General features: G+C 45.7%; 1 protein-coding gene across 1 annotated transcript in view; it reads right to left on the bottom strand.

The window, feature by feature from the left end:
- The window catches only part of NRG4 (neuregulin 4), a 58,122-nt gene that overhangs the window by 3,711 nt on the left and 35,528 nt on the right, over nucleotides 1–18,883 (bottom strand). The window contains exon 6 of the mRNA XM_029910790.1: nucleotides 8,088–8,237. Coding sequence (XP_029766650.1) covers nucleotides 8,088–8,237 — 150 coding nt within the window. The remainder of the gene's footprint in view (nucleotides 1–8,087; nucleotides 8,238–18,883) is intronic.

Here is an 18,883-nt window from a genome sequence, read left to right as displayed (position 1 = left end):
AGTGCCCAGCAGGGGAGAGAAGCCGTGGCCCCGCACCTGCTGGGGACAGAGAACAACAGGGCTGCGGGTGCCGGTGCTTACTGTCCCCGGCAGGCGCGGGGCCACAGCTTCTCTCCCCTGCCTGGCAGGCGTCATGGCATTGGGGACCACTGGTACATACAGTACTGTATTACTGTATGTCTTAAACGGGGGCCAAATTGTGATCACGTTATATGCGATTTCGCGTTATGGCGGGGCGCCTTATTGCAGGGTTTGACTGTACAATATAAAAATGTAACTGTCTCAGATTGCTGGCAGGTTGGGAAGCAGCTCTGGCATAAGAAAAAACAAATCCTAGTGACCTCTTTTACTGAAATTCTTTCAGAGCACAGCTGATAAAGATTTGATTATTCAGATACATATGAGATCCAGGATTGCTCTCCGCTGTTAACTCAGCTCTTTTTCCCACATAGTCCACTTTTGTGAGCTACCTTCCCCATCAGCCATGCTTGAGTTTTATAAATAAGGGGAACATTCTAGCCTATCCACACATAACATACACAGCCCAGAAATCTGCCATAACAACACAGTCCAGGGTAAGGGGCAACAAGGTAAAGGAGATCTGGGTTCTGCTCCCAATTCTGCCACAGACTTGTTATGTGACTTAGGCAAGTCAACTACTGTGTCATTTTCCCTATATATAAATGAGTGTTACTTATACTTCCTAATCTCAGGGAGGTAGTATGAGTCTAAATTAATTAACATTTATGACTTGCTAAGATCATGTGGTGCTAGAGCCATAGAAATTCTTATAAATAAATACAACAGAGCAATCCACTTTGTTTTGTGGAGTTTCAAATCTAGATCAAACATAATGCCTAGATTAAAGACAGGTGAAAAAGTAGGAATTTGATAACACTAAATTTTTCAACCCAATACACTGTCTAAGAGGACAAGTCAAGAATGACATAAACTCACAGGCTGGCCCACCATAAATCCTACACTTAAGCCCCAAAAGATTCAATGATAGCTGGGGTGGCTTGATTTATAGGTAACAATGTGTTTGACGGACACAGGAGAGAGTATTGGAGGTGGTGATGGACGGCAGGAGAGAGATCACTTGATCATTACGTGTTAGGTTCACTCCCTCTGGGGCACCTGGCATTGGCCACTGTCGGTAGACAGGATACTGGGCTGAATGGACCTTTGGTCTGACCCAGTACGGCCATTCTTATGTTCTCATGTTCTTACCATGTACTAGAGATTATTAACCACAGTTGATATCAATGATCCTGTTTATAATTCCAAAGAAATGGGAATGAACTGAAGCAGCCACCTTGAAAAACCTATGATCTACTGATCACCTCAATCAAGAGCTGAAGATTTTCATCTGGCAAACTTTGTCTATGTATAGAGCCTTAGGGTATGTCTACACTGGCAGAGTTACAGCGCCGCTCAGAGAGCGCTGAAGGAAAACTGCTGTTGTGCGTTCACACTGTCGGTTGCCTGTGCAATAGCATGTTCACACTTGTGGCACTTGCAGCGGTATTCGGAGCGGTGCACTCTGTGCAGCTATCTCACAGTGCATCTCTTCCTCTTTTGCCGCTAAGAGTTGTGGGAAGGCGGAGGGGGTCACGGGGCATCCTGGGTCCTATCCCAATGCCCCATGATGCACTGCTTCGCATCCCATGCTTCCGTCCGCATTTGGCACCATCTTTCAACGGTTTGTGTACTGCACGCGCCGCCTCTTCGGTCTGCAGGAATGGATCCCGAACTGTTAACCGGTATATTGCTCGCTCTGACTAACACGTCACAAGTGGCAATGGAGTTATTTCTTAAAAGGCAACAGGAGTGCAACATTGATCTCACCACACGTAGTAGCTACAACTAGATTGCTTGTGGCATTCACAGAGGTGCTGACCACAGTGGAACGCCGCTTTTGGGCTCAGGAAACAAGCACTGAGTGGTGGGATCACATTGTCATGCACATCTGGGATGACGAGCGGTGGCTGCAGAACTTTCGGATGAGGCAAGCCACATTCATGGGACTATGTGATGAGCTCACACCAGCCCTGTGGCGCAAGGACACAAGAAAGAGAACTGCCCTGCCATTGGAGAAGCGCGTGGCAATTGCACTGTGGAAGCTGGCTACTCCACAGTGCTACCGATTGGTCACTAACTAGTTCAGAGTGGGAAAGTCTCGTTGGACTCATGTTGACGGAATTGTGCAGGGCCATTAATCACATTCTGTTCCGAAACACTGTGACTCTGGGCAATGTGCATGACATTGTGCATGGCACTGCACAAATGGGCTTCCCTAACTGCGGAGAGGTGATAAGTGGCATGCATATTCCAATTGTGGCACCAGACCACCTTGCCAGCGAGTACATTAATCGGAAGGGGTATTTCTCAATGGTTCTCCAGGCGCTTGTGGATCACCGTGGGCATTTCACAAACATTAACACAGACTGATCCAGAAAGGTGCATGACGCGCACATCTTTCGTAACACTGGCCAGTTCAGGAAGCTGCAAGCACGGACTTTCTTCCCAGACTAGAAGATCACCCTAGGGGAAGTCGCAATGCCATTGTGATCCTGGGAGACCCCACCTATCCCTTAATACCGTGGCTTATAAAGCCATACACAGGGCACTTTGACAGCAGCAAGGAGCGGTTCAACAACAGGCTGAGCAAGTGCAGAATGACTGTTGAGTGTGCTTTTGGCCATTTAAAGGCCCACTGGCGCTGACTCTATGGGAAGCTGGACCTGGCCAATGACAATATTCCTATGCTTATAGCCGCATGCTGAACATTCCGTAATATTTGTGAAGGGAAGGGTGAAAGCTTCACTCAGGGCTGGACCACTGAGGCTCAGCACCTGGGGGCTGAATTTGAACAGCCAGAGACCAGGGCTCTTAGAATGGTGTAGTGCGGGGCCATAAGGATCAGGGATGCCTCGAGGCAGCAATCTGAAGCTGAAAGCCACTAATATTTGTTGCTCTGCTCGGGAGTGCAGTGCTTGTAATGTTAGGAGGGGATTGTGATTGGTGCAGATGATGCAATATGAAGGTTTAAGATGATTGTTGCTTTGCAGGGCTCTGTTTGCTTTCAATTCACAGAATAAAGATTGCTTTCAAACCAACACAATTCTTTTATTAAAAAACAACAACCGAAGGAGAGAGACAAACAGAAAAACACATCAGCACTGAGGGAGATGGGGGAAGAGAAGTTCCCAGGAGGAGGTGTGGTACCGGGATGGTTAAAGATTTGTGTATGTCCAGGGATCAGATCCAACCTTCTCCTTTGGAGTACAGTGCAATGGGTACTGTACTTCAGCAGGGCTAAACTGCAGAGGGATGGGTGTTGAGTACAGTGGGAGCACTGGGAGTCCGCAGTGCTGGACTGTGACGGGGGAGGAGTGGAATGCAGCAGGTACAGACTGGAGCCAGGAGGTTGATAAGAGTGTGTTGGCGGTGTCTGGGGGGCGCATGGGAAAGTTTTGCGACAACGGCTGCAGGGGAGGGCGGGTGTGGAGCTGCTTCATTTGCAGTGCTAGTATCGCCTGGAGCATGTCCGCTTGGCTCTCCATAACCTTTAAGAGCCACTCATGGCTTCATTCTGGAGTACCGCGTTCTCCTTTTGGTCCCTCTCTTTGCTGTCCCTCCACTCCTTCAATTCCTATTTTTTGGCCACGGAGTACATCATAACGTCACGCAGAAAGTCCTCCTTAGTTCTTTGTGGCCGCTTTCTAATTCTGCGCAGCCGTTCAGCTGGCGATAACAAAGAGGAAGGCTGGGCTCCCAAGGTCATCTCTGTAAGTTTAAATGTAACATTTTACAGAAGCAGTATTGTTTGCAACACACACAACACTGATTCAGTGATTAAAAACACAGCTGTCACTAACTGGCTGACCCCAGGCAAGCACACATGAGCCACAAGATCCCCAAAATGGTGAGCAGGGGCAGGGTAAATCAGTGTTCCTGGACCCTATTGTACACTGGGCACGTGGCTCTTGGGGAGAGTCAGCACTGTAGGGGGGCCTGATAATCATTCCTGTCCCCACATTTTCCACAAGCTGTGTTCATTATGGAAGATAGCTCGCTGCTGAGGGTTAGCAGGGAATCAATGACGGGTCTTCTCCAAGACTGCAGCTTCCATCCTGGCCCTTATGCAGCTCGCCTGTGTGCAGCAATGGTTCCCCCCGCCCCCTACTGACAGCAGAGTGGCGTGGGAAAGTTACCATTAATGGGGCAAGAAACAAAGCAGCTCAGCCAAAGACCCTGTGGCAGCGGATTGCCCAGTGTCTCCATGAGAGTTTCCTGGAGATCTCTGAGGGAGATTCCTGTGAAGTGAGGGAGTCAATCAACAGCCTGTTTCGCCGCTCAGACGAGGCATGTGGTGGTATGCGCATCATACAGACACAAACCTGCTTTCTGCAACCCTTCTGTCCCCAACAACTCGCTTCAGCAATTCCCAAAATCAAATCCACTTACCAGGGGCCTCCTCTCCTGTTTGTGCTTTGCCATCTCCAACAGCTGTGACTGGCTAGCCTCCTCCGGGGTAGAAAAGAGCTGGCTGCATGAATCTCTGACCTCCGAGTCGTCCTCTGCCTCTGGGTCGCCCTCCCCATCCTCGTCCAAGATTTCCTCCTCCTGGCTCGGTCCACTCTCGACTGGCATGTGAGCCACCGAAGTATCCACAGTGGCCTTCGCAGTGGAGGTGGGGTCACCACCGAGTATCGCGTCCAGCTTTTTGTAGAACCAGTAGCTCGTGGGCGCAGCACCAGAGTGGTGGTTTGCCTCCTGTGCCTTGGGTAGGCGTTCTGCAGCTCCTTCGCTTTGACCCTGCACTGCAGTGTGTCCCGGTCATGGCCCCTTTCTATCATGCATCATGAATCTATCCTTAGGTATCATAATTCCTATGGCTGAAGGGTAGCTGGGACTGGACAGCCTCCTCTCCCCAAATGCTGATGAGGTCCAACAGCTCAGCATCGCTCCCAGCAGGGGATTGCCTGGTGCGTGGAGCAAGCACAGTCACCTGGAAAGATGCACTGAGACCACTGCACACATCACCAAGCAAACAGGAAGGGGACTTTCAAAATTCCAAAGGAATTTACGGGGTGGGGATGACAGTTGCTCACGTGAGGGCAGGGCAATAGTTCAAAACGATGACCAGAGAGGCAAGAACCGGGATTGTGGGACACCTCCTGGAGGCCAATCGCAGCACTGTAATTGATCAGGGTGTCAACACTGACACGGCGGCGCTGTGCCCACAGCGCAGAAAGCTGTACGCCTCTCATCGGGGTGGTTTTTTTACAGCGCTGCAACTGCGCAGTTTCTGCACACTAAGTGGCTTGGCAGTGTGTACACCTCGGGAGTTACAACGCAGAAAGCTGCTTTACTGTGCAGAAACTTGCCAGTGTAGATAAGGCCTTAGGCAGCAGTGAAGCATACCATATTAGGCTTCTCCAGAGTGATGAAGACTGCAAGGCTAATATTCCCTTTATACAGCAAGTGATGTTCCTTTCTTTGTGACAAGAGAAATCATTCCCTTGTTTTTTGAGATCTCCCACAGTAGTCTGTGTTATACTCTGGATTCAGGGTCCAATATGGGAAGACTGAGTTGCTGCCCCTTTGTTATTTCCCTAGGGAGGAATTCATCCTGTACATCCCCTGCACAAAGCCTGAGAAAATGGACATGGAGTTTAGGATCCACCCTGCAAACCAATGAGCAGGGAAGCTGCATTCATTCTTTGTGGATGTTATTCTAGTCCCTGAATTAGAATAGTGGCAGCGTTCCCTTGCATGACCCACACACAGGGATCTTTGGCCATTAGGTCCATTTAACTGTGGACTCACTGGTCGATGCCTCCGCCCCTTCCCCAGCTCTACTGCATGCACGTGGAGAGGAGTCCCCATGCTTGATCACTCCTGTGCTATGCATCCTATGTATATTAAAACCTCTGAAGTTCTGTTGCATTGGGGTCATTTTTCAGCTCCTCTATCCAAAAGAAAAATCTCACCTCTAAAGAACTGCAAGACTGCTGGCACGTATTTTAAAAGGTTAGTAAAGGCCTGGTTTTATTATTATTCCAGTGAATTCACAGCAATTCTAGAAAGGTATTCGCTTGCCACTACTCCTCTGGAGCTTAATGAAATGGAGAGGGTTTCCTGTCTCAGTGATAGGGCAGATTGATTTAATCAAAATGGTGACTGCAATGGTTTTGATACCCTTTACAACTGTCTCTTGATTATCAAGAGTATTTCTATAAAATAATTTTGCTTCTTCTAATTGTATTTAGTTAAGGGGGAAAATGAGCATTCAGCAAGTTTCCATTACATCAGCTGATGAAACAAGTCTATTTGTGAAAAGGGACTTTTAGTGGAGCAACTGAGTCTGCTCCATAGAGGGCCCAACATGGATTTGGAGGGATAAAGAAATGAGAAGTGCAGGAGGACTAGTCAGTAACAGCCAAGGGAAGGCTGCAAGTGAGTGATGTGTGAGAGCTATAGGAACAAAGTCACAGCTCGTGGAGTTAGGCCACAGGTTAGTGGTCACTAAGAATAAAAGTGAACTAGACTGTATTTCAGGGATTAAAATGCTGGCAAAAGTGGAAATATGTGCAGATAGTTTTATGACAGGGTATGAGCTGGAAAAGTACTGTCGATCTACTCCCTTGCAGTTAAAGTGTGACTACTGATTGGGCTGACCAATATACATCTGAGTTAAGTCAGGGCACTAATATTAGCCCTGAGCTAACTATAGTCTGCAGATACTCAGGAGAATAAGCATAAGTAAAAACAGGATACCTGGGATGTCTAGCAAACCAAGTATATGTGAAACGTGCATTCGTGTAAAAACGTTTCCTGTGTTATGCTGGAACAAGAACCCGATTTATTCTTATCTTAATCTCCAGTATAATTCCCAGCGTTTTTTTTTTTTTTATTAAATACAACTGTAAAATGTTACAGGAACATTCTGTGGCAGATGAAGTACCAATGTTTTAAGGTGGCCTACAAATGTATTTTAAAGTAATAACTGTGAAATTACTGTTAGTGCTGAATTGTACAAACATCTACAATCTTGTCTATGCCAGACAGGGTTTGCTGGTATAGCTTGCTATACCGGCAAACCATCCTAACAGAGATGCGGTTTATATCAGAAAAAGGACTCTCTTGCTTATATCAGTTCCCTGAATTAAATAACTTCTTTTCTGGTTTAATTATGTCCACACTAGGGCTTTTTCTGGCATAGCTATGTCAGCTAGGGAGGGGATTTTTTGCCCTACACTCCTAACTGACATAAGTATGCTGGCAAAACTTAATTATAGTCCAGACCTAAGGTAACCATAGCTGTAAGCCACTGGCATTTTTGTCTTTTTTTTTTTTTTTTTAACTTAAATAACAAACAAATTTGAACCTGAGCTTGCTCCTGAACTTGGCTGTTCCTAAGGTTGTCCTCTTCAGATTCCTCTGTCCCTGTGCCTTTAGTGCTCCTGGGTTGGAGCTAACTCTCTTAGTGTGGAAACCAAATTGACTCGGTAGAATAGCTCTGCTCTCCCCATTCCCAGCACAGCCATACGGAGGGAGTCAGAAATTGTCCCTGTATGTGGTAATTCTATGGTACATTTTATTTTTACAGTTGAAGGATAAAATTCTCAGAAGTGCCTAAGTTGACTTTCAGTGGAACAGAATATCCTATATAATGAGATGCTTTTGAAAATTTTAGCCAGTGTTCTGATTTCTGAGCACTGCAGCTGACGGGCTTCTACCTCTACTTTTTTGCAAACTGGCAATGTAAAGTGAGTTGTACCTTAATGTGTTATACTCTCTGATTCTGGATATGCTTTTAGTTAGGATAGGAAACTGTGGATCACAATGAGCTTATGTAAAGTGAGTACAGCTGACAAAGCTGAAAAAGGTATTCCAGAGAACTACAAATTAGAAAATAAAATATTAAGAGCAAAAAGGTCGATTAATTTTGCTGAATAATCATGCATATCTAATGTATAATTCATTACATAATTTTAAATTCAAATAATTAGTATATGATTACCTGAAAATAAATTTCTACTTGATTGACTAGCTTCAGTACTCTGAAGCACTTTTACCTGCAAAGGAAGTAGAATGTTCCAATTACAAGAATTCCTAGAACAACAACCGAAGCCAAGAAAGCTGCAAACGGTTCACTTTTAATTTGGGTCTTGAGACTAGGTAGCAAAACTTCTTCACAACGGGCTCCTGTATAGTTCTCAATACACCTGTGAAACCAAGTTTTATATAAATTAGATTTTTTGGCAGGAGGGGGAGTCATTTTCTGACTCAGTACAATTAATTTATATTCATTTCTATAGTGCATATTCATATAAATCCCATTTATAGAATGATGGGAATTTCTACATTATCCCCTTTGATTTTTGTAACATGACTGGAATGGGGTAAAGAAGCATCATTCTCCCCTAAAGTACACTTAAATTATCTCTTTACTATATATGCATTGTAAATCCAGTAGCTACATTATGCTCTCCTGCAGACAAACCTGTGGAAGGGGCAGATTTACTTGGGGAAAAAAACAGGAAGTTGCAGTTTGTTCAGTTCCCAGCACGTCATCTCAGAAGCGGGCATGAAGTTTTCCTTGTCACATAAGGAGAAGAGAGTGTGGCCTTCCAAATGTACAGAACTAAAATCAGTGGAGAGGAATCATGCTGCCTGCACCTTTTGTAGATTTATCTTTTTCTCTCTTCCAAGAGCTGCTACTGTTATGACAGATCAAGGAAATGGGCATTCATTGCGACATTTGACAAATTGCAATGATAGTTACATTTGTAGTATATGCAGTGAAATAAAAGGCATACCAAAACACATTACATGTTTTTAAAAAGCAGTTGCACTCACTGAGGGACCTAGTTAAAAGGCTTCACTGCTACTCCTACCTTGTGACAGGCTTCTCAAAAACTTTTCCAAAACTAAGGAGAGGCAACTTCTTTGGAGATCACTGTAGCTTCTGACACAATGTAACAAAATTCCTGCTGTTTAAGTGTACATTAGTGTCAGGAATCAGTGCCTGCACCAGATCTAGCCTGGAAGCAGGGCATTCAGCAGAGCCAGGCTCTGGCAACCTAATGATCCCAACTGGTATGTAGTAGGCTGCTTGATTGACTGAAAGAGTAATCAGACCTGCAGCAGCTCCAGTTCAGTGGCTGATCAAAGCATTTGCCCACAGCTGTGATAGCTGCTCTTGCCTTGCCTCACTCCAAGGTCACTGGGTTCTGACTCTGTCTCTGAGCCTGGGCCTGGCCTCTGACTCCAGCTCTGATGCTTGTCTCAGTTTCCTCGCTATTGATTCCTGCTCTAACCACTGTGCATGACTCCTGCTTAAATCACTGGGCACAACCACCCATGTCCTGGTCACCAGCAATTACAAGTAGTGCTAAAATATGTGCTAAAGGGGCACACCTCACTGAGCCATATGCACACAGCCAGGTAAGCCAAGCACCCCTGTACACATTCGATTTTCCAAACTGCCAATCATTTTACCAAACTACAAACAGAAGGGTGACTCCCATGAATTTTGTATCTATCATGAGGTCTTCTAATTTCTCTTCATGACATCCTGAGATGGACTATGTTACTTCAAGTTTTACAGTAATGAAGAATAGAGGACGTATTTACAAGCATTTGCAGGAGCTCCTACAACTAACTCAATAGGCTCGCCTTGAAGATCTGTCCAATGTCTGTCCTGGTTGTTTGGGTGCAATGCTGAGTTCTGGATTTTTAGCCTCCGTAAGTAGAACACAGATTTGTGATTTTTGGCATGGTGCTTTGCGACTAATAGTTCAAGAAATTCCGTCATCCCCAGTAAATGCTGTACAAAGGGCCAAATTGTGGCTTCACTGCACAAAGAGGCTGCACATTGGCAGTGACACTTGGGTTTTAGGAGGGGTTTTCCAGAAGCAGACATAGGGCCTGATCATCCACTGCCTTGTACTTTATGTAGTCATTTACCCCTGTGAAAAGGTACCCTCCCCATTTCAGAGAGATGCAAATGGCTACACAAGATCAAAGGTAACAGATAATCGAGTTTGTATCTCCAGGATTATTTGGGGAGGCACAATGTAACCCAAAATTTATTGTTCTGTGGTACAGGTGTATACGTCATTAAGTCTATAGAGTCTCAGGCCAAAAACCACTGATCTGAACACTTCTCCCAAGACACAAACCATCTACCTACTAATCCAAGATGACAAAATATACTCCACATATATGAACTAATGCACCACAAAGGATCTTTTTTTTAAAGTGTTTTAAAAAAGCACTGAGGAAAATGAAGAAAGGTCTGAAAAGCAGACTGTCATTTTTTCTCATTTAATTTAAAAAGTTCACATTTTTTTCTTTCAGATTTTGTACTCAAAATATCAGTTTTCAGACCAAAGCAAATTTTTACTACAGAAATAGTCATCTAACATTTGAGTTAGAACAGCATGAACATGTATAGCTATAGTTAATACTATCATGCTTAAATCAGACATAGAATTCATGCTACTGTATCAGTGAATTGGCCTGAGTTTGACCTCTGTTTTAGGTGAGTGATATGATTCATATGCCATCTACAATTATGGTTATTGTAGAAGGTAGCAATGACTTTGCATGTGATCAACATCGTTGTTTATTTAAATGGAATAGGCTTCTAGCGAAAAATACTGATTTTATATATACTGTTTAAAAATTGTGAATGCATCACTGAAGAATTACTAACCAAAACCATCACTTTGGAAAATTCAAATTAGACTTGGCAGATCACCTTTTACATGTTCCTGTTCGCTATCATTCGAATCAGGATTTATTATACTTAATATACTGACTCTTCATGATTTTCTTGGCTATGACGACAGTGCAGTGCAAAAACAGACTGGGCCAAATTCTGCTCTTAATGATACCATTGTCAATCTGGGTAATTCAAATGAAGTTATGTTATATTTACACCAGTGTAACTGAAAGAAGAACTTGGCTTGCTTTTTATACAACTGTGGTTCAGGTTTCAGTTTTGCTAGGTTATAGCCAAACTTATGGGCCAAATTATGTAAATATGTTGTATAGCTACAAAATGGTTGCATATTAATGTTGCAAAGGCTGAGTTTGCATCCCTTTTCTGGCAGACTCTGGCCCTATATACAGCTTCACTTGTCATATTGTCTCTGATTAGAACAGAAATAATCTGGGGGGGAAGTGCACAGGTGGAATGATGAAGTCAAGAAGCACATGTGCAGAAACGTATAGATCACAGTTCTTGACCCTTAGGCCCCATCTCAGAATGTTCCTTGTTGCTCCTGTCAGTGAGTTCTGCAGGGAGACAGATTCAAGGCAGAAAATTTCACTTCTCCCTCCCCCACTGCCCTGTTGTACACAGGTTTCCTGGCAGGCACCTGTGTGCAATCCCCTGCTAGTATTTGACCCATAAGCTTATGTTACTGTGAAAAGGTTTGCATACAACATTTCATAACTGTTAACTGGATTTAGAACTAAATTACCCATTAACTTAACGTTCAGTTGGTACTGGTGATATTATAACCAGTCCAACTTAATGGTCTGTTCATAATTCATACCATGTAAAAGTCAAAGAAATAAATAGGCTACAAAACTTATTTACAGACATTTCTTATCTAAAGTTCTTTTAAAGACTGGCTGACTGCACCATAGAAAACTGCATTTTATTTAGTAACCACACTGTTTATATATCAGCTAATTTCTGTATCTTCTTTCCTCGTTTTTCATTACTAGGGACTTTTGAAGGAAAACAGGATCTTTGTAGTTTAGGAGTACATCTGTTCCTGCTTCTTACTCCTGACTTTGAAGTTACAATCCTTTGTGACATTACAATACATTGCTATAGCTGCTATTGTAATGACGCAAAGGATTATTGGCTGAATTCTGTAAGGTGCCAAGTGTCATTGGCTGATGAGGGTGTTCAGTGCCTTACGTGACTGGGCTCATAATCATATATCTCTACAACAATATACTGTAACATCACAAGGACTGAGACTTCATCAAGAAAAAGAATTTGGAGTTGACTGTCCAACAGAGGACAATTCTAGAATATCTAATCAACTGCACAAAGAAATCTTCCTGATTTCTCAATTCCTCTGGCACACAGAGATCATATTCTCAATTTGTTGTCCAAATGTTTTATCTCATTTTCAGTCATCAAATATCACAGCTATATAATAATGACTAAATGAACACTATTTTCTTTAAGTCCATTGCTTGAGACCTGATCTTCTCAAATTTACTATCCATGCAGAAACTTGATTCCTTAGAGCTATCTAGACCCTGCTTAATCAACTGATTGCTGTAAGCTAACATTTCAGAAATTCTCTGTAGAATTTCATATAAAATGCAAGTTATTTGCATAGTGTACTTCATAAAAGGTATCACAAAATGTTTCATTCTGAGAAATACAATAGAAATATAGCTTTAAAGAACAGTTTGTCTCATTCAAATAGAAATGGGAAATGAAACAGAGCTGCAGAGAAAAACAGACACAGAAAAACAATGTATATGCATTTTTCCTGCATTTAACTATTATTGAAGACTAGTGACAGGAAGAATGGAAGCATGCAGTGTTAGGGAAGGGAAAGGGGAATAGGTTTCAGCATCAGTCTAAACCATAAAGAAGAGTTTTAAGGCAAGAGCATAAGAGGAAGTAAGTGAGTGACTTAGGCCTGGTCTACACTAGGAGGTTATGTCGAATTTAGCAACGTTAAATCGAATTAACCCTGCACCCGTCCACAGAACGAAGCTATTTAGTTCGACATAGAGGTCTCTTTAATTTGATTTCTGTACTCCTCCCCGACGAGGGGAGTAGCGCTAAATTCGACATGGCCATGTCGAATTAGGGTAGGTGTGGATGGAATTCGACGCTAATAGCTCTGGGAGCTATCCCACAGTGCACCAATTTGTTGACACTCTGGACAGCAGTCCGAGCTCGGATGCTCTGACCAGCCACACAGGAAAAGCCCTGGGAAAATTTGAATTCCTTTTCCTGTCTGGCCAGTTTGAATCTCATTTCCTGTTTGGACATCGTGGCGAGCTCAGCAGCACTGGCAATGATGCAGAGCTCTCCAGCAGAGGTGACCATGCAATCTCAGAATAGAAAGAGGGCCCCAGCATGGACTGATCGGGAAGTCTTGGATCTGATCGCTGTGTGGGGCGATGAGTTCGTGTTTTCGGAGCTGCGCTCCAAGAAACGGAATGCGAAGATCTACGAGAAGATCTCAAAAGCCATGACGGAGAGAGGATACAGCCAGGATTCAACGCAGTGCCGCGTGAAAATCAAGGAACTGAGACAAGCGTACCAGAAGACCAAAGAGTCAAACGGGCGCTCCGGATCCCAGCCCCAGACATGCCGTTTCTACGAGGCACTGCATTCAATTCTAGGTGCGGCCGCCACCACTACCCCACCACTGACTGTGGACTCCGAGGATGCGATATTGTCGACGGCCGCTTCCTCGGAGATGTTAGCGGACGGGGAAGATGAGGAAGGAGATGAGGAGGACGAGGCAGTCGACAGCGTTTACAACGCTGATTTCCCCGACAGCCAGGATCTCTTCATCACCCTGACGGAGATCCCCTACCAACCCTCTCCAGGCGTTAAACCGGACCCTGAATCAGGGGAAGGATCAGTCGGTAAGTGTTTTAAACATGTAAACATTTATTTTGAACAGAACAGGAATATTAACAATGAGTTTTTCATGATTAGTTTGCCCTAGGCGCTTAACGTTTTAGTCCTTGGCAGTGCAGCTACTGGAAAAGAAGGTCTATATGTCTGGGGATAGAGCTGAAATCCTCATGGGACATCTCCACGAAGCTCTCCTGGAGGTAATTGGAAAGCCTTTGCATGAGGTTCCTGGGGAGAGCGGCCTTATTGCGTCCTCTGTGGTAGGAAACTTTTCCGCGCCAGGCTATCATCAAGTGCTCTGGGATCATTGCCTCGCAGAGCATGGCGGCATACGGCCCTGGTTTTTGCTGGCTTTCACACAGCATGCGGTCTTTCTCTATGTCAGAAATCCACATCAGAGTGATGTCGCTCATGGTGACCTGCTTTGAATTAGGGGAATGTTAGTATTGGGACTGCTTGCCTGTTCCTTTACATAACTGTAACCGGCAGTTTACAGCCACGCGGTGGAGGCGGGAGAGGGGCAGCATACAGGGATCTTTCCCAGGGACAGCCGCGAGGGGGGTGGGACAGGGGCAGAGTTCATGCTTGCCGGATTGCCGGCAGCAGGAACTGGCCAACGCTAGGAGCATTGCTTTGAACGTGAAAGGAGGGCACTGCTATAAATTAAGTTTTAAGCAGCCAAAAGTCTACGGCTTACCATGTCAGCCTGCTACCCGAATTCCGCTGTCCTGCCCCGCTTGTCTGATCTCCACTGCAAGACCCCAGGCAGTGAATGCGAAGGCCGAAAATTCGACCTTGTCCTGAGTGCGCATGTGATAGGTGCTGTGCATGGTCTTCTTCACAGAGAAAGACTATGTTCATTGTTCACAAAAATGTATCTTTGTGAGGAATTCACTCCCTTTTTCCCATCCCACAGCTGCGAATGTCTCCCGACCTACCCCGGCATCCCCCTCCCAGAGGCTGGCGCAGATTAGACGGAGAAAGAAAAGGACACGGGACGACATGTTCTCAGAACTTATGGGCTGCTCCCGAGCCGAGGCAGCCCAGCAGACCCAGTGGAGGGAGAACATGTCGCAATACCAGCGAGCACACAGCGAACGGGAGGAGAGGTGGTGGCTGGAAGACCAGCAGGCGACTCAAACGCTGCTTGCACTAATGAGGGAGCAAACGGACATGCTCCGGCGCCTTGTGGATGTTCTGCAGGACCGGAGGCAGGAGGACAGAGCCCCGCTGCAGTCTATCTCTGACCACCCTCCCCCACCACAAAGTCCCATCCCCCCCTCACCCAAAGTCCCAAGAAGGAGGGGTGTCAGGGGCCGTGAAAACTGTCACTCCACCCCTGCAGATTGCTCAAGTACCAGAAGGCTCTCATTCCCAAAAATTTGTTAAGTCCTTTCCTTCCCGCCTCACCCAAGCCCCCGTCCCAGTTTCATCCCCTAACTGTGTAGTTGCTAATAAAAAAAAACGTTTCTGTTAATTACTGTTTCCGTCATGTTCTTTTAGAGGAGAATGTGTTTGAAGGGGGGGAAGGGGGTTGGTAATTGGAGAGGACAGTCACCTTTACCAGGGTACAGACACGGGGGCAGGTTCAGCAGAAGGTCACACACACATTGCAGTCACTAGGCACCCTGGTCAGTCTGGGAGGTGGTTTTCATGTTCTGTGGGGGGGCGGGGGGGGGCTATGTGACTTTGTGGCGGGGGAGGGCGGTTAGAGATCTTATGCAGCGGTCCTTAGCCTGGATCACAGAGCCACGCAGCAGGGGATCTGTAACCGTCCTCCCCCGCCACAAAGTCACATACCCCCACACACAGAGTCCCGAAAAGGAGGAGTGGCAGGCTCCGTTGAAACAACCAGTCCACCACTGCGGACCGCTCTAGGAGCAGGAGCCTGTCATTCCTCGAGTTTAGAAGCGTCCTTTCCATCACTACACCAGCTCCCCACCACAGTCTGCGTCCCAGTTTCAACACTTTACCATGAAATCCGTAATAAAACGGTGTTAATTAACAAAGTTCCATTTATTTTATTTTTAAACGTGTGTTGGAAGGGGGTGAACGGGGTATGTAACTGCAGAGGATAGTCAACATTAAGTGGGTAAAGAAACGGTGGCAGGTTCAGCTTCTCTTTAAACAAACTTAATAGTCACAGGTTACCCTGCTCACTGAGGAACCTAGCTTTCAAAGCCTCCCGGATGCACAGCGCGTCCCGCTGGGCTCTTCTAATCGCACGGCTGTCTGGCTGGGCGTAATCAGCAGCCAGGCTATTTGCCTCAACCTCCCACCCTGCCATAAAGGTCTCCCCCTTGCTCTCACAGAGATTGTGGAGCACACAGCAAGCTGCAATAACAATGGGGATATTGGTTTCGCTGAGATCAGAGCGAGTCAGTAAGCTTCTCCATCTCCCCTTGAGACGTCCAAAAGCACACTCCACCACCATTCTGCACTTGCTCAGACGGTAGTTGAAGAGTTCTTTTTCAGTGTCCAGGACGCCTGTATAGGGCTTCATGAGCCAGGGCATTAGCGGGTAGGCTGGGTCCCCGAGGATCACTATAGGCATCTCCACATCCCCAACAGTTATTTTGTGGTCCGGGAAGTAAATACCTTCCTGCAGGCGTCTAAACAGACCAGAGTTCCTGAAAACATGAGCGTCATGAACCTTGCCTGGCCATCCGACGTTGATGTTTGTAAAACGTCCCCGATGGTCCACCAGTGCTTGCAGCACCATTGAAAAGTAGCCCTTTCTGTTAATGTACTGGCTGGCCTGGTGGTCCGGTCCCAGGATAGGGATGTGAGTTCCATCTATAGCCCCACCGCAGTTTGGGAATCCCATCGCGGCGAAGCCATCTATGATGACCTGCACGTTTCCAAGGGTCACTATCTTTGACAGCAGTAACTCAACGATTGCGTTGGCTACTTGCATCACAGCAACCCCCACGGTAGATTTGCCCACGCCAAAGTGGTTCGCGACTGACCGGTAGCTGTCTGGCGTTGCAAGCTTCCAGAGGGCTATGGCCACTCGCTTCTGGACAGTCAGGGCTGCTCGCATCCGGGTGTCCTTGCGCTTCAGGGCAGGGGACAGCAACTCACAAAGTTCCAGGAAAGTTCCCTTACGCATCCTAAAGTTTCGCAGCCACTATGATTCATCCCAGACCTGCAGCACTATGCGGTCCCACCAGTCCATGCTTGTTTCCCGGGCCCAGAATCGCAGTTCCACAGCATCAACATGACCCATTGCCACCATGATGTTCACGGCGCGGGGTCCCATGCTTTGTGAGAGGTCTGTGCCCCTCTCAGACTTAATGTCCTCACCGTGCTGCCATAGCCTCCTTGCCCGATTTCTCAGCATCCGACTCTGAAAAAGGTGGATGATAAGGTGCGAGGTGTTGACAACGGCCATAACTGCAGCGATGGTCGCAGCGGGCTCCATGCTCGCAGTGCTGTGGCGTCCGCACTGTCACTCACCAGAAAAGCGCGCGAAGTGATTGCCCGCCGGCGCTTTCAGGGAGGGAGGGCGGGAGTGACGGTTGAATGACGACAGTTACCCAAAACCACCCTCAACACATTTTTTGCCCCAGCAGGCATTGGGGTCTCGACCCAGAATGGCAACGGGGACTCTGGGAACTGTGGGATAGCTGCCCACAGTGCACCGCTTCTAATGTCGACGCTTGCCCCATTAGTGTGGATTCACAAAGTCGAATTACTGTCCTTAGTGTGGATACACACGTTCGACTTTGTAATATTGGTTCCACAAATTCGATTTAAGTAAAATCGAACTACTCTCGTAGTGTAGACATACCCATAGAGAGAGGGAAACAAAATGGGTCAGGAGAAGTGAGAGAGACACTGTCATTGTGAAAAGCCACCGAGAAGGGTCTGCGGGAAAAGTGAAGGTTAGAAAAGTAGAATCATCAGAGTAGACAGATTGGGTGGGATGAGGTGAGTAGTCAAAGAATATTTTAAAAACAGGAGGAAAACTTACAATGTGATTGTCAAGGCTGATTCCCCACTCTGTCACTCCAAGTACAGGAAGTGGAGGGTCCACAAGGATTTTAAAAATTAATACTTGCCACTCCAGGCTTGTATTAAACTCCCAAGGTTACAGCTTTTCTCTGACCTTGGCTTGGTAAATGCTGCCACCACCCAAATGCAAAAAAAAAACCATTTGAACCCAGGAAGGAGCACTTGGGAATTCCTCCCTGTGGGCTACCCTCAAGCCCTTTCACTCCCCATCCCAGGAAGAGCTGAGAAAGAAAACAAAGGAAATTAGCTGTGGCTATCAGCTAATCAAACAACATGCACAAACCTCTTAGGACACCAAAAATCCAATCCTGTTATTTAAAAAAGGTCAATTTTATTAAAAACAAAAAGGAAAAAAAATACATCTGGAATTTAGGCTTTTTGCTAAATCTTAAAAGAAACAATTACAAAAATTAAGCACCCAAAATAGCTTTCTTGGAGGTTCAGCTTAAAGGTTACAAGCAAACAAAAGCATTGGGGTTAGCACAGAAGAGAGCCACAAGCCAAAATAAGAAATAAACCTGATAACTCTAACTAAACATTCCCTATCCCAATTATTTCTTCTAGGTATGGAAGATACTTCTTCATACCTGGTTCAAACCTTACACAGCATTTCTGCTTATAGCATTGCTGCTCCGTGTTTCTGTGGCCCAGAGAACAACAGACCAAGGGGAAGTTTCCCATTTTTAAAAAGTTCTAGTCTTCCCATTGGCTCTTTTGGTCAGGTTCCCATTCCTTTTCTTTTACCTGTGGGCTTGTTAATCCTTTACAGGTAAAGCAAGCAGAGAACAGCTACCAAGAGGGATTTTACAGCTAACTGGCTGGCTGGGTGTCCATAAAAGGGAGCCCCCCCACCCTTCATTTATCACAGTGATGGATAGAAAGATAGCAGAAGTCACTGAGAATGTGGAGGCACATTTTTATTAACTAAAAAACAGAAATTGTAGAAGTGGTGCCTTTAACATGAAGACCCAAGAAGCAAATAGCCAGAGAATCTAGACCTGTGAATTTCTCCCTTGAATGTCTGCATTCAGAGCTGCCATACAAGCTGGGAGGGAAGGTGGCATCTCTTAAGGAGTTTTCATCTGTTCTACCCACTGTTGAAGTAGCATGTTTGTAGAATCAGGTGGGGCTGATCTGGGGTCATACAGCTTCCCCCTACTGTTCCTGTAGACTAACCTAGTTCCCCTTCCCCCAAAAGGCCCACAGTTGGAAAAT

The sequence above is a fragment of the Terrapene carolina genome, unplaced genomic scaffold (assembly GCF_002925995.2).
Source record: "Terrapene carolina triunguis isolate 2854851 unplaced genomic scaffold, T_m_triunguis-2.0 Scaffold67, whole genome shotgun sequence".
NCBI classification, from domain to species: Eukaryota; Metazoa; Chordata; order Testudines; family Emydidae; genus Terrapene; species Terrapene triunguis.
The sequence above is the reverse complement of the archived record's forward strand: the minus strand, read 5'-3'. Positions and strand labels throughout refer to the sequence as shown.